This window comes from Ciona robusta, chromosome 12 (genome assembly GCF_009617815.1).
Source record: "Ciona robusta chromosome 12, ASM961781v2".
NCBI classification, from domain to species: domain Eukaryota; kingdom Metazoa; phylum Chordata; class Ascidiacea; order Phlebobranchia; family Cionidae; genus Ciona; species Ciona robusta.
In genome coordinates, this window is record NC_143246.1 from 2,284,585 (window position 1) to 2,298,907 (window position 14,323).

Below are 14,323 nucleotides of genomic sequence, written 5' to 3' on the forward strand. Positions count from 1 at the left end.
AATATATAGTTTGATAAATGTAGCGTGATAATTCAACAGTATTCTCACTGCTCAGCAATGCGCGTCAAAGCTCTTACTGATGAACGAAGGAATGTAGCCAATTTATCGTTGCGAAGAGGAAACGACATATGTTTAACACTGGTGTTCATACACCCCGTGTCAACTTACGAGTTACCATGTATGTTACTTTGTGGGGATGAATGAATGTAGTTAATTTGTCATTGCGGCGAGGAAACGACATTCGTTTAACACTGGTGCTCTGTTGTATTTCAAACATGTACACGCTTACGAGTTTTCACGTATGTAACTTGTAGGTGATTTTACTAATATATACCAAACACCTTCACCTTATTCTAGCTAAAGTTATGCCGCCTTATAATTGCAATTACCTATAAACAGCCAATAAACGTTTTTTCAAGTGATTAGTACAGTTTAAAATCGGAATTTTCTTTACGTTATCATGAAAAGACCAAAGCACTGTTATTCTGCTGATAAAATAGACTCTTTTCGTGCCGGTGTCGCGGATATCTGGTTTCCATTGGCTACTGCGCATGCGTAGACACTGTACATTTTTATCAGAAATCTTTAAACCTGTTTCCGAACGAATCATATATTTATGTTTTTAAACAGTTTATTTTATTTAATGTGAAAATGTAGGGTTGGTCGCCCTTTTTGTTATTGATGACGTGTTAACGGTAGTGGTCACTGGTTATATGTCATATTGTAATTTAAGTTAAAATACAGCATAAATTTCTATTAAAAAGATAAATCCTTAAACCTAAACTTACGAAGTATGTCGCATCTAACAACTGTTATTTCTAATCGGAAACAGAGTTCTAGATTCCTCATAAATTTAGTTATAAGTATAGCCTGTGGGAACCAGTTTTTCTAGAGGAACCATATTTCTGCGACACCGGGAAAATCAATTGATTTAATAAAATTTGCAGAACTGATTACACCCGATAGCACGTACTTTATCGTACACAATCTAATTTGTTTATCAAAGTTGTGGCAAAGGGCTTCTCATGGAAAATAAGATCATGTTATTACACTAACCACGAGTTCGCAAAAAGAACCGAAGAATGCGATATTGGTTTAAATATTGCGAGTGAAGATTTGAAACACAAGGTTAGAGTTAATACTGTTTCTCTGAAAGCAAAACTTTGCAGTGTTATAAAGTCCGGGCAAATAAAGAACGGTGCTGCATTTCACTAAGGCCCGGTTAATAAACCGAATAATTAATCTAACGTCGCCTCACTTCAACCGGAACGCCTATTCTCTCGTCTTAAGTGACGTAACATTGCAAGCCATATGGCATGGACCCAAAATGAAGAGAACGCGCATCTCCAATGTCGGTAAAGGAGAGAGCTGATACACTCTCCTTCTTTCGCCAGGCGGTCCCGTTTACTATTGTAGTCAATGTAATTCAGGGCGTTTTAAGTAGTTTTTCTTCTTTTTTTTTGACTTGCTATTCCCAAATATATGTATATTTTTACCAAGCCGTTTGTTTGAACGTTTTTAATTAAATTCTATAAATAATCCAATTTTCCAAACAGGTGTTAAACTGTAAGCGTTAACCTACCAAGTAGCTAAACTGGCATAATAAACTTGAATAGTTCGTATAGTTTTCGAAATAAACAGTTAAAACCTTCTAAAACAACTATGCGCCTATCTTTTACATTGGAGACCTAAAAATGGGGATGGAGTTGGCGGTCACGTGAATAGAGAAAAATGTATCACGGTTTTGGGCAGTTCCGCGTTCTACTCTTTTTATTTCTGTGGGCATATGGCGCATACGTCACTGACTATGCTGCAGAACAGCTACCGGTATGACAACGCAGAAAGAAGTTCAATTGAAAGAGGTGAGTCGTGCAAGTTTTGAATTCAATATGAATGGAAGAATAAATGTAACTTAATTATCCTTGCATGGCGGGGCAACGACGTTCCTTATAATACGAGTGTTGTTTCATACACGCCGTGGTGGTACGCATGTTAGTGTCACCAAAGACACCTTTCTTAATCAAAGGGCGACTTTTTCTTTAACAATTGAATAAATTCAATGCAATTTTTAAATGAATGAATGTAACTTGCTTCATCCTCGCGTGGCCGGAAAACGACAGTCGTTATAACACGGGTGTACTGTTTCATTCACCTTGTGCCTGCCTACGAGTTACCATGTATGTTACTTTGTACGTGATTAGCTTTTGGAGTTTTCCTTTATATATATATATATCAGCTAGATATATATATATATAGCTGATAAATTGGACAACTCATTAGTGACCAGTGGGTCGGAGCAATTGCCATTAAGCGTCTTGTCCAAGGACAAATACGCCTACAATGGTATAGCAGAGGGTGTATGTTTCCTTAACAAGCTATGGTGATTTCGTTTTCATTTTCATTTTTTGTTTTCTTTTTATTGTTAGAAACATTAAAAACACTCGGCTACCATATGCCTTTGGGTTAGAGACAGCGGCTTTAACTAATTTGCACGGCGCCGAAAACTGACACATATCGGAAACCGGTTTAACCAGTAATCGTGAGTGCCAGTATAAACAAACAAGAGAGCCAAATGCTTTAATTAAAGTCTACAGGTATTGCGACTTTAAAATAGGTAAAAAGTAAACGTATACTATATACTGTAAAGTCTTGATTTATCTTACATAAAGTTCAAGTCATTAGCAGCGTAGCCTAAGAGCGTTTTTTCCCTTAGGTAAACGGTGGTCCTGTACGGGTTAGGATTAATTGTGAAATATTTTTGAAACTCTTAAAGAATTGTAAAAACGTATTCTCACGACTCCCATAGTATGTTGTTAATTGTTAAAACACGATCAGGATACTTGGTTATTATATAGTAGGGTGGGGGAAGATGGGACACCTGTTCATTCTATTTTCTCTTTCAATTTGGTAGCCTTCTATATTGGAAAGTTAAATTTTAAAAATAAGTCTTGCAAATAACAACAACAAAACCAACTGTCCGACGAAAAAGTATCTATAATTCGACACTACCTGCCCAACATTATATTGCGGTTTAGGACCCAACGCCCGGCTTCTACATCAAGGCTCGATATGTTGTTACGTTTATGGCGGCTGTTGGTACAGTTAATCTTTATTTACTTCGGAATTCCTTGAACATTGCTATTATTTCAATGGTCGGGGTCAAAAATTCTTCTCTAGACGTGGGGAACCAAAGCGAAACGGAGAGTTTGCAAACTACTGTTCACGTATGCCCTCGGTACCAAACAAATTCCACAAATGATGTACATTTTACGCAATATCAGGTAAGTTGTTCCTGTAAAATAAATAATTAAATGAATGAATGTAACTTACTTTATCTTCGCGTGGCCGGAAAACGGCAGTCGTTATAATACAGGTTCTGTTTCATACACCTCGGGCCAGCTAACGAGTTACCATGTATGTTACTTTGTGGGGATTTTTGGGGATTTTCTTTATTTATGGCTGATAATTTTGACAACCTATTAGTGACCACTGGGTTTAAAGTTAGGGTTAAGTGTTTGCACAAGGACGCATGCGCCCACAATGGTAACAGCGACTATAGCCTTGAACCCACGTATTCTGTGCTAGCGACATACGCGCTTTGCCATCGGTAAGGCCCGTCGTTGCTAACATTGTAGGCATATGCTGTGTCCTTGTGCAAGACACTTAACGGCAATTGCTCCAACCCAGTTATCACTAATAGGTTGTCAAAATTATCAACCATACATTCAAAAATGACACAAAGTAACAGACATGGTAACTCGTAAGCTAGCACAAAATATATGAACACCCGTGTTATAACGACTGTCGCTTCATTCATATGAAAATAATCAAAGGTGTGTTTTTATAGCAAGGAGAGTTCGATTGGACATTGGCGAAACAAGGTTTGTTGCTGTCATGTTATTTCTATGGCTACACCTTTTCCAATATACCTGGTGCTTGGGTTGCTAAGTTATTCGGAATTCGTGCCACGCTTGGAGTTGTCTCGTTCGTTTCTTCAATCTTGACTATTCTAATACCATTAACAGCCCGCCTAAACTTCGGTTTTCTGGTAGCTGTACGATTGTTAATAGGTCTGTTTCAGGTAAGAAAATATTGTTAAGTATATTGTTTACATTTCTTTCTATATATCTTCATATCTTCACGACTTTTATAAAATCATATCTTCACGACTATCATAAAATCATATCCTCACGACTTCCATGAACCGATGTTAATTGTTTGAAACACGATCCGGACATTTGGACATTATTTGCTAAATGTGTCTCGTCTTCCCCCACTCTTATACTATATAGTAGGCAACATTTTCTTTAAGTAGTTTCTGTGGCGATTTTAATGACTGTCGTTCAGTGATATTGTTTCATTTTTAATTAGTTTTATTGAGCACGTATAAGTGGTCATATGGATAGATCTCCTGGTCGAATAATTGTTGAGCACGTAAGTGTTCATATCGATACTTTTCCTCAAACAGTTATTGAGGACATTGCTCTAACCCAGCGATCACAAATGGGTAGTTTAAATTAACAGACATGCAGAGAAAACAATTACCCACAAAGTTGCATATATTTGGTGACTCGCTGCCTGGGCGAGGATAAACATTCTGCGGAAGTGCGTCCGACCGTGACACTGTGAGCACGAGTGTAGTAACCGAATGATGAAAGAGAATGATAACGTCTCATCTTAATGCCCCATCTTACCCCAGCCTAATATACGTACTTTATATTAACTATATGAGTTAGGTGATACATAAACTTGGTCTACTAAAACATCAAAATATTACGAACACTATATTTGTCCAATACCATATTAAATTGTTTCCATTAAAGACAATTCAATATGAATAAACGCAGGGAGTCACTCTGCCAACGATAATGCAGGCAATTGGAATTTGGTCTCCGCCGTGTGAGCACACTCGTCATATTGCTATCAGTTTTATCGGGGTAACATCCGGAAATATGGTCGCGTTCACTCTGGCCGGCCTTATCGTCGCCTCGTTCGGTTGGGAGTGCGTGTTTTATGCGGCAGGTGAATATATGCATTTTTAAATTAAAAAAAATTAAATAGATTTGAACACGTGATTTTCTTAGAGTACAATTTTTTGGCCCAGTCCAGGTCGCCGCTATGACAGTCGTTGCAACACACGTGTATTTTATATAGTAGAGCGGGGCAAATGGGACACCTCTTTATTTTATTTTCTTCTCCCATTTGATAGTAAACAAAGAACATTCAAAGAATTATAAAACCGTATCCTCACGACTTCCATAGACCGTTGTTAATTGTTTAAAACGCAATTATAACGTTGTATGTTATGTGCTAAAGATGGCCCATCTCCCCCCACCCTACTATATATTACATGCTGCGTCCGCTTACAAGTTACCATGCTTATGTAACTTTGTGGTGATTATTTTGAAGACATTTTCTTGTAATATGGTTTACAATTTAGAACATAATAGACCACTGGGTTAAGCTAATCGCCGTTTAGTTTATTGTCCAAAAACACACGCCTACAAATGTAGAATTGACAGCAAGAACTTCTGGACATTTTTGTGCTTTGATATGGCTTATAATTTGGACAACCCATTAGTGACCGCTGGGTTGGAGCAATGTCAGTTAAGTGTCTTGCTCCAGGACGAATACGCCGATCAGTATTAGTATCATCGCCGAGCATCGAACCGGGGACACCTTGGTTACGATGCAGGCGTCTAAACCATTGAGCCACGGCGCCGGAGTTACATCAGTCATTCAACTTTCTTTTATAGGGGGTATTGGCTGCTTGTGGTCGATTGCTTGGGTTTTGTTAATTCACGATTCCCCACTTAAACATCCCAGGATTTCAAAACAGGAATCAATTTACATAACGAAAAGTCTTTCGGAGGCAGCATCTGCAGAAAGCGGGGTATACTACCATATCTTATAAATAGTATAGACAAAAAAACAAACTGTAACTTATTTATCCTAGCTTTCCGCAGAAACCGAAATCGTTATAACACGGATGTTTTGTTTTAAACACCCTGTGTCGGCTTAAGATTTTACCAAGTACAATCGTTGTTTTAATATTTTTTTATTTTTTATGATTGGTGTTTTTTATGTATGGGTGACAATTTGGACAACCCATTGGTGTTCATTGGGTTTGAACAATTTTTCATGACTGTCTTCTCTATTCAAACACACAAACGATGGTAGCCCAGAAGATGAATGAATGAATGAATGAATGTAACTTACTTTATCCTCGCGTGGCCGGAAAACGACAGACGTTATAACACGGATGTTCTGTTTTATGCACCTCTTATCGTGCCTGCTTACTAGTTAGCAAGTATTTTACTTTGTAGGTGATTATTTTTTTGAGATTTGTTACTTTTTTTTTTAGTATGACTAATAATTTGAACACCCCATTAGTAACCACTGGGTTGGAGCAATTGCCGCTAAGTGTCCTACTCAAAGACACATACGTTCACAATGGTAGCAAAGAGCCTTGAACCCATTACCTCTAGGTTAGAGGCGGTTAATGGATGCTACTATTGTGGGCGTATAGTAGGGTGGGGGAAGATGGGACATTTCATTCGATTTTCTCGTCCCATTTAGTAGTAAACAAAGAAGATTCAAAGAATTATAAAACCGTATCCCCACGACTCCCGTTGAATGTTGTTAATTGTTTAAAACACGATCCGGATATTTCGATAATAAGTGTTAAAGGTGTCCTGTCTTCCCCTACCCTACTATACAATGATTGTTTTAGAATACTTTGTTCTTTCGTTCCAGAAAATCACTTTAAAGATTATACCGTGGCGTAAGATATTGACGTCCAAGCCGTACTGGTCAACTGTTGCCCCGCATTTGGCTGAAACTTGGACGACCGCAATTACACACTATTGGGTGCCTCAATACATTGCCAAGGTTCTGGGCTTTAGCATTGAAAATGTAAGAAGATCATTGCGGTATTGTTTAATTGGAAGTTATATAGTAGGGGGTAAAATGGGACATTTTATTCTCTTTTATCGTCCCTTTTGGTAGTAAACAAAGATATTTACAATGTTATTTAACTGTAGCCCTGCGGCTGCGACCGTACAAAAACGTTTTTATTTGTTAAACACACATTTGGAAAATATGGGTTTTGGGTGATATCGGTATCCCATTCTAACCCGCAGAAATAACGGTATCCCCCATCTTATCCCACAGTGCTAACACTATCCCATCTTACCCCGCAAGGCCAACGGCTTCCCATCTTACCCCCCTCACATTGCCAACGGTACTCCATCTTAACCCACAGTGCTAACGATATCCCATCTTACCCCACAGTGCTAACGGTATCCCATTCTACCCCCACAGTGCGAACGGTATTTCATATTACCCCACAGTAATTTAATCTTACCCCACATTGCTAACGATATCCCATATTACCCACATTGCTAACGGTATCCCATCTTACCTAACGGTGTTCAATCTCCTGACACAGATCTAACAATGTCCCATCTTTCCCCACATTGCTACCGATATCCCATCTTACCCCCACAGAACTAACGGTATCCTACTCCCCCCCCCCACAGTGATAACGGTGTTTCATCTCACCCCCCAGTACTAACGGTATCCCATCTTACCCCACTATATTTTAACGTCTTACGTTTAACTTATCAGGTTGGATTCTTATCATCACTACCATATGGACTCAACGTGTTCAGTTTGGTTATGAGCGGTTTTCTCTCGGACTTCATTTTATTGAAGACACAAATACGCAAGACTTTTCTTCGAAAGGTATTTAACAAATATAGTATTGTGGGGGAAGATGGAACACCTTTAGCACCTAATATTTAAATATCCTGATCAAGTTTTAAACAATAAACAACGGTTTATGGAAGTCGTGAGGATACGGTTTTATAATTCTTCGAATGTTCTTGTTTACTACCAAATGGAACGAGAAAATAGAATGAAAAGGTGTCCCATCTTCCCCAACCCTACTGTATAGTAAGATCAGGCGCGGTAGCACATTTGGTTAGTGCGCCACAAACATAATCACCCACAAAGTAACATACTTGGTCACTCTCGTAAGATGGCACAAGGTGTTTGAAACAGAACACTCGTGCTATAACGACTGTTATTTTCCGGCCATGCGAAGATAAAGTTGGTTACATTCCTAATAGATGGTTCATTATCTTCAGTCCCTTTTGGTAGTAAACAACGAACATTCAAAGAATTATAAAACTGTACTCTCACGACTCCCGTAGACGGTTGTTAATTGTTTAAAATACTATCAGGATATTTGGATATTATAGTGGGGTGGGGGAAGATGGGACACCTTTAGCACGAAATATATAAATATTCTGATTTTAAACAATTAACAATGGTCTATAAAAGTCGCGAGGACAAGGTTTTATAATTCGTTGAATGTTTTTGTTTGCTACTAAAATGTACGAGAAAATAGAATGAAAAGGTGTCCTATCTTCCCCCATCCTACTATATGTGCCAAAGGTGCCCCATCTTACCCCCACGTATACTTTAAATATATAGAACTACTTGACTGTAGGCCCTTTCTTAAAGAGCATCATTGTTGACCCTTAAATAGCATTAATAATGTTGTACAGAAGATCAGGAAATATAGAATATGATATGCCCCTAGTTAACCACTAAACTATAAATAATGATATATTTTTATATTTTTCTTTTTTGTTGTAGGTGTTTTCTAGCATTGGGTTGGGAGGTACAGCTTTGTCTTTTCTGATTTTACCTTCATTCGGGTGTAACCATACTCTTGCCATTGTGTTGATATGTACGTCTTATATGTTTGTGGGGTGCAACTGTAAGTATATACAGTGAAAGTTCATCTAAATAAATAAACAAGAGATCAAAGATCTAATGCGTGAGCACGGTATAAACCTATTAGCATAGTATTATTTAACCCTCATGCAACTTAAGACGTATAAGGATTAAAGGTTTGGTAATGAATATGTGTATTATAGGTAATGTTAGAAGTTAATATTATTTATATTGTGGCGGCTGCATAATGATTTATTGAGAGCGTTACCTAAAAGAGCGTAAAAAAACGAGAGACGCAGACTTTATACGGGAGATAGCTATAGGAAAAAGGCACTTGTCTACGCTTCGGCGCACACACGTTAATTGTGCGGTTTTAAATCTGAAAATTGAGTCCAAAAATTCTAAATATATTTTATGATTTGATTTTATTCAAAAGATTAAAGAACAAATGCTAAAATTAAGAAATTTAATAAGTGCGGAAAAAAACTGTTCGACGAAAAACGATCTATATGACCACTACCGTGCTCAATAAATGGAACTTGCTTTATCCTCGCATGGCGGGGCAACGACATTCACTATAAATCGGGTGTTCTGTTTCATACACTTCATGATCGCTTACGAGTTACCACGTATGTGACTTTGTCGGCGATTATGTTTTGAGTTATTTATATTTTTGTTTATGTATACGGCTGACAGTTCAGTTAACACATACTTTGTTGGAGCAGTTGCCGTTAAGTGTTCTGCATAAAATGTAAGCGAAACAATGTGGCACAGTGGTTATAACTTGTCTGTCTCTATCCCAGAAGTTACGGTTTTAGTCTCGTCGCTGGTTTCATTGTGGTTGTGTGGGTCATTGAGCAAGACAATTAACGCCAAGTGCTCCAACCCAGTAGTTTCTTATGGATTGTCTAAACTCTAAACTGTCAGCCATACATAATAAAAAATAAAAACACCAAAAAATAATCACCCACAAAGTTACATACGCAGCAATTGCTCCAACCCAGTGGTCTCTTGTGAGTAGTCTAAATGGTTATGCTTCTTTCAAAAGAAACCACCCATAAATTTATTCATTACTTTATATTCATTCATTCATTCATGTCTATTTATTCATTCATTCATTCATATTTATTTATTTATTCATTTATTCAATCTCTTCAACCATGCAGATTCCGGGTACCGTGTGGCTCTTGCAGACATGGCGCCTTCGTACTTGGGCATTATGTACGCCATTTCTAACACGTTCTCATGTCTACTGGTGTTATTTGCAACACAGATAGTCGGAATAATGCTTGGAGATGGCGTAAGTCAAATTTATAGATATTCTGCCTTTTTAGATCATTTTAGTTTCGCTATACGATTTATCCAGACAATGGATAAGACGGGTACTCATTGCTGCCTTTGAATATAACTTACTTTATCCTCGGAGGGCGGGAAAACGACAGTCGTTAAACACGGGTGTTCCGTTCCATACATCTCGTACCAGCTTACGAGTTACTAAATAAGTTACTTTGTGGACGTTTTTTGGGGAACTTTTCAACGATGGGCTGATAATTTGGGACAACCCATTTTTAACACACGCCGTCTTGCCCAAGGACACAACGCCCACAATGGTAGCACCGACGAGCCATGAACCCATTATATATGGGTCAGAGCCAGGGCGCGCTAACTCACTGTACTTGTTGCAGCTATTGTTTTGAACGTATATATATGTGTGTGTTCATGGCTAAGGCACTTAACGAAATTGCTCAGGCCCAATAGTCACTAATGGACCACAGCAGATTGTACGGCGCTGTGACATATTGGTAAAATCGTCTGCATCTAATGCAGAGGCTAAGGGTTCAAGGTTCGGCTAAGCTACAACTATGCGTGTTTGTGTCCTTTGGCAAAGCGCAACCGCTGCAACCCAGTGGTCAGTAATGGGCCATTAAATTGTCAGCCATACAGAAAAAAAGCAAAAAAAAACAAAAAAATGACAAACGTGGTAACACGTCAACGATTTTTTGAAACATAAATGAATGTCATTTATTTATATTTTTTAAAAACAGTCGCTCCCGTACTGGAAAACTGTGTTTTATGTAACTGCGGCAATATCCGCATTCGGTCTGTTTGTATACCTTTGGTTTGGAACAAGCGAGTTGCAACCGTGGGCAAAATCTAAAACAAAACAAGAGAATAAAGAGGAGACGAAACTCTTTGTGGAGATGTCTGAAACACTTTAAATGGTTATCAATGACGAAGGAAACCAGGTTCGAAGCTCGGTGCTGCTGATTCGAGTTTATATTTTCTCACAGCTTTAAAAAATCATTATTTTGTTAAAACGCTACTGTATATTCTGAAATCTCATTACATTTGGCATTTTTTGTAAAGAGCTTATTGTTTTAATGTTTATGTGAAATGTTTATTCAGTTAATGTCACATGGTTAAAACAGTTATATGGCCTAAGCGTAAGGTGTTGTACTGCGGGGTAAAATGGGACACCCTATTCTTAATACGTCATGGTCATAATAGGCTATGTAATATATAAAATGTGCTTTAAATGAACAACCCCATCTTCCCCCACCTCACAACATAAGCCAGTGATTGCTATACATTGTCCAAACTGGTGGTCTTATAATATAGTACTGTGGGGTAAGATGGGACATCTATTCATTCTATTTTCTCGTCCCACCTAAGGTATTTTTGTATATCTTTATTTGATTACAACAACAAAGTATAATAACAGTTTAAACAGCGAACAGACGAGGCATAGCAGCAGAAAATTATAAAACCTTACGACTCCCACAGACCGTTGTTAAATGTTTAAAACACAACCAGGATATTTAGATATTATGTGCCTAAAGTGTCCCATCTTCCCCCACCCTACTATAGACAACAATCACCTGAAAAGTCAGCATAAGATGTATGAACCACATATACATAAAAATCTTCTTTTTTGTGTTATTACTCTGACTTGATCAAAGCAATAATAAGAAGTTTATCATTACTATTATAGTAGGGTGAGGGAAATGAGACACCGTTTGCACACATAATATCCTGGTCGTGTTTTAAACAATTAACAACGGAATATGGAAGTTGTGGGGATACGGTTTTATAATTTTTTGAATGTTCTTAGCTTACTACCACATGGGACAAGAAAATAGAATAAAAAGATGCCCCATCTTTCCCCACCCTACTATTATTAAGCACCCGATATGGCGTTGCTTTAGCGATTGCCGTTCTGCTGCTATGCCTCGTCTCTTCGCTGCTGTTTTAACTATTATTATACCCTGTTGTTGTGATCAAAGAAAGATATAAAAATCACCTTATTTTTACCGACAGGTTCTGTATATATAGTAGGGTGAGGGAAGATGGGACACCTTTAGCACATAATAACCAGATATCCTGATCGTGTTTTAAACAATTAACAACGGTCTATGAGAATCATGAGGACATAGTTTCATATTTCTCTGAATGTTCTTTGTTTACTACTAAATAGGACGAGAAAATAGAGTTAAAAAGTGTCCCATCTTCCCTCATCCTAATGTACATTATATACCTATTTTCCGATCCTTATTTGCTACTTTGAATCAACGTAACGTATAGGCGTTGCTGTTGTATTGCACCAAAACGGTTTATTTTATTGGCTTTTATATGCAGTTTACCACGTAAGCACACATATTAAATTTTATATCTTTCATCGTCGCTTTTATTGGCTTAACTTTAATTAAAGCAAGATTTTAAAAGGATTCAACATTTGTAGGTCTGTATTTGGTATAAGGTTAAAGACGAAGTTTGATTGTTATTCACGCCTAACAATTGTGCTGAAACTGTTCATAAAATAATAATTTATACCGATTTAATACGTAGGCCAAATTTCAAAAAAAGATTTATGCTATTTTGGTGTCTTTATCACGGCGTGTCACGTCATAGGACTTAACAAATTACTAATATCGGTTTCAAGAATTATCCGGACTAACGGAAGTTTTTTAATATATTTTGGCCGGTAGGTGGAATACGAGAGTCTTAAAGAACTAAGCAAAAACAAATTTGAAATTTGGCTAAGATGGGGGCGATAAAATAACCAAGTATTTAATGTTGAAATATGGTGTAACAGTTACATATGCTTGTTAAACACGACTGTATAAACATAACGACATCTCTTACGTAAATATAACCGAGACTAGGCCTTGTCTGGTACACCACTCAATTCAGTAGTAAAACTGCGATGGCGCAACGCCTAACTGAAAAGTTTTGTATCAAATGTATCATGTATCGACGCGCCCTCTTTTTGTCTATTCATTACAGCTTTTGTTAGTTGGGAGTTAACCTGTACACAGTTAGAAATAGTTAAAATAGCTGGTCTACACTCTACACCGTTTAAAAAGTTAAACAAAACGGTCCATCCTATAGTTTAAGATTAGTATGGCAATATTGTAGTAGCCGGATTAATTCAGACTAATATTAGTAGGAAAACATAGGTTGTTTTGGGTCAACCTAACAACAGTTACTGCCCGCCGTTTCTTCTTACATTCTGACGCACCAATTTGCCCGCGTTAACGCCAAATTTGGTAAATTGACTGGCTGTCATCGGACACCTGTGGCGTTAGTAACGAACTGCCCTAAATCGTACAGTTACCTGTACATGCCATATGTTGTACTTTATTAAAACGCACCTAAAACATAGTTACTAATATATTAATTTAGTAAAACCGAATGAGGAAGTACTGCATTTTATTGCCATTCATTCGTGACAAATGACAATGGTCTAATAAAAACCGCACGTAAATTTTTATTGTTATTGACACAGTACCAGTATTTGAAAGGAGTACTTCGAAAATAAAAGTTTCAAAACAGTCTTGTGTATTGAAGAGCTTGCAGTACAGAAACGAAAGACGGAGACAAAAAGTAGGAATATTTTTGACGAGAAATAGTTTCGTAAATGGAAGTGAGATAATACACGGAGCGAGCAGACAGCGATTTTCGTTCCAAGACCATTCAAGCTTAACGCTGTGAAGAAAAGGGTCGTGCGGGTTTACCAAATGCGCATGCGCCACTTAAGCTAGAGTCATGTAACATATGTCGTGTCAGATAAACCTATACCACCGTTCATGAACGTTGTTGGTTTTGTAGCTACCATAGTTTTCGTTTCGTAAAAGCTGTAGAGATAGGACTATGCGGTTGTTGGATTGTGACGCAACCAAGGGCTTTGTCTACGGCAGTATGACGTGGCACACAGCGTCGATTTCGCAGTACACCACGCCGACCGTGCACTACGATAAGGTCGCTTTTAACACAGAATATTTAAATACGCACTCCGCTGTACAGTTATTTGGTGGTTCTACAGTGCACAAGCGAATTTAAGTTGTTTCGTCAAAAGCCCAAGCTATAGAAAGTTAGAAAAAAAAACAGTTTTTGGGATTTAGAATAAGTTGGCGCCATTTCTGTCTATTGAAACCCAATCAAGCGAAAACACTCGTACAGCCTCGTGGTCTGTTACCACAGTTTTAGCTAGTTCCAGGTGCTTGAAATACAGCTCTTATTGTTGGCTCGTACTGGAGTTTCATAATTATAACGCAGTACAAAAAACGAAAATATATAT

At 37.8% G+C, this 14,323-nt stretch overlaps 1 protein-coding gene across 3 annotated transcripts; it reads left to right on the top strand.

Moving 5' to 3' along the window:
• The first annotated feature begins 1,590 nt into the window (after positions 1 to 1,590).
• Positions 1,591 to 12,421, top strand: LOC149726421 (sialin-like). Of its 3 annotated transcripts, XM_089890439.1 has the most exons (11): positions 1,593 to 1,862; positions 2,427 to 2,594; positions 3,036 to 3,281; positions 3,848 to 4,081; positions 4,848 to 5,022; positions 5,757 to 5,893; positions 6,757 to 6,915; positions 7,630 to 7,746; positions 8,665 to 8,788; positions 9,912 to 10,045; positions 10,791 to 12,421. In XM_089890439.1, the coding sequence occupies exons 3-11, from the start codon at positions 3,084 to 3,086 to the stop codon at positions 10,962 to 10,964; spliced, it is 1,452 nt and encodes a 483-aa protein (XP_089746565.1). In that variant the 5' UTR covers positions 1,593 to 1,862; positions 2,427 to 2,594; positions 3,036 to 3,083; the 3' UTR covers positions 10,965 to 12,421. The 3 variants fall into 3 exon arrangements, with proteins under 3 accessions (XP_089746566.1, XP_089746565.1, XP_089746564.1); XM_089890440.1 differs by lacking the exon at positions 2,427 to 2,594 and having other exon boundaries at positions 1,591 to 1,862; positions 3,178 to 3,281; XM_089890438.1 differs by lacking the exon at positions 2,427 to 2,594.
• Positions 12,422 to 14,323: the final 1,902 nt, after the last annotated feature.

What these genes read in the sequence shown, in the direction of transcription:
- LOC149726421 (XM_089890438.1), top strand. Translation starts at nt 1,830, where the DNA reads ATGACAACGCAGAAAGAAGTTCAATTGAAAGAG. An exon ending in AAGAAGTTCAATTGAAAGAG is followed by an intron (nt 1,863 to 3,035) that starts GTGAGTCGTGCA and finishes ATTGCGGTTTAG; the next exon opens with GACCCAACGCCCGGCTTCTA. An exon ending in GTGCGTGTTTTATGCGGCAG is followed by an intron (nt 5,023 to 5,756) that starts GTGAATATATGC and finishes TTTCTTTTATAG; the next exon opens with GGGGTATTGGCTGCTTGTGG.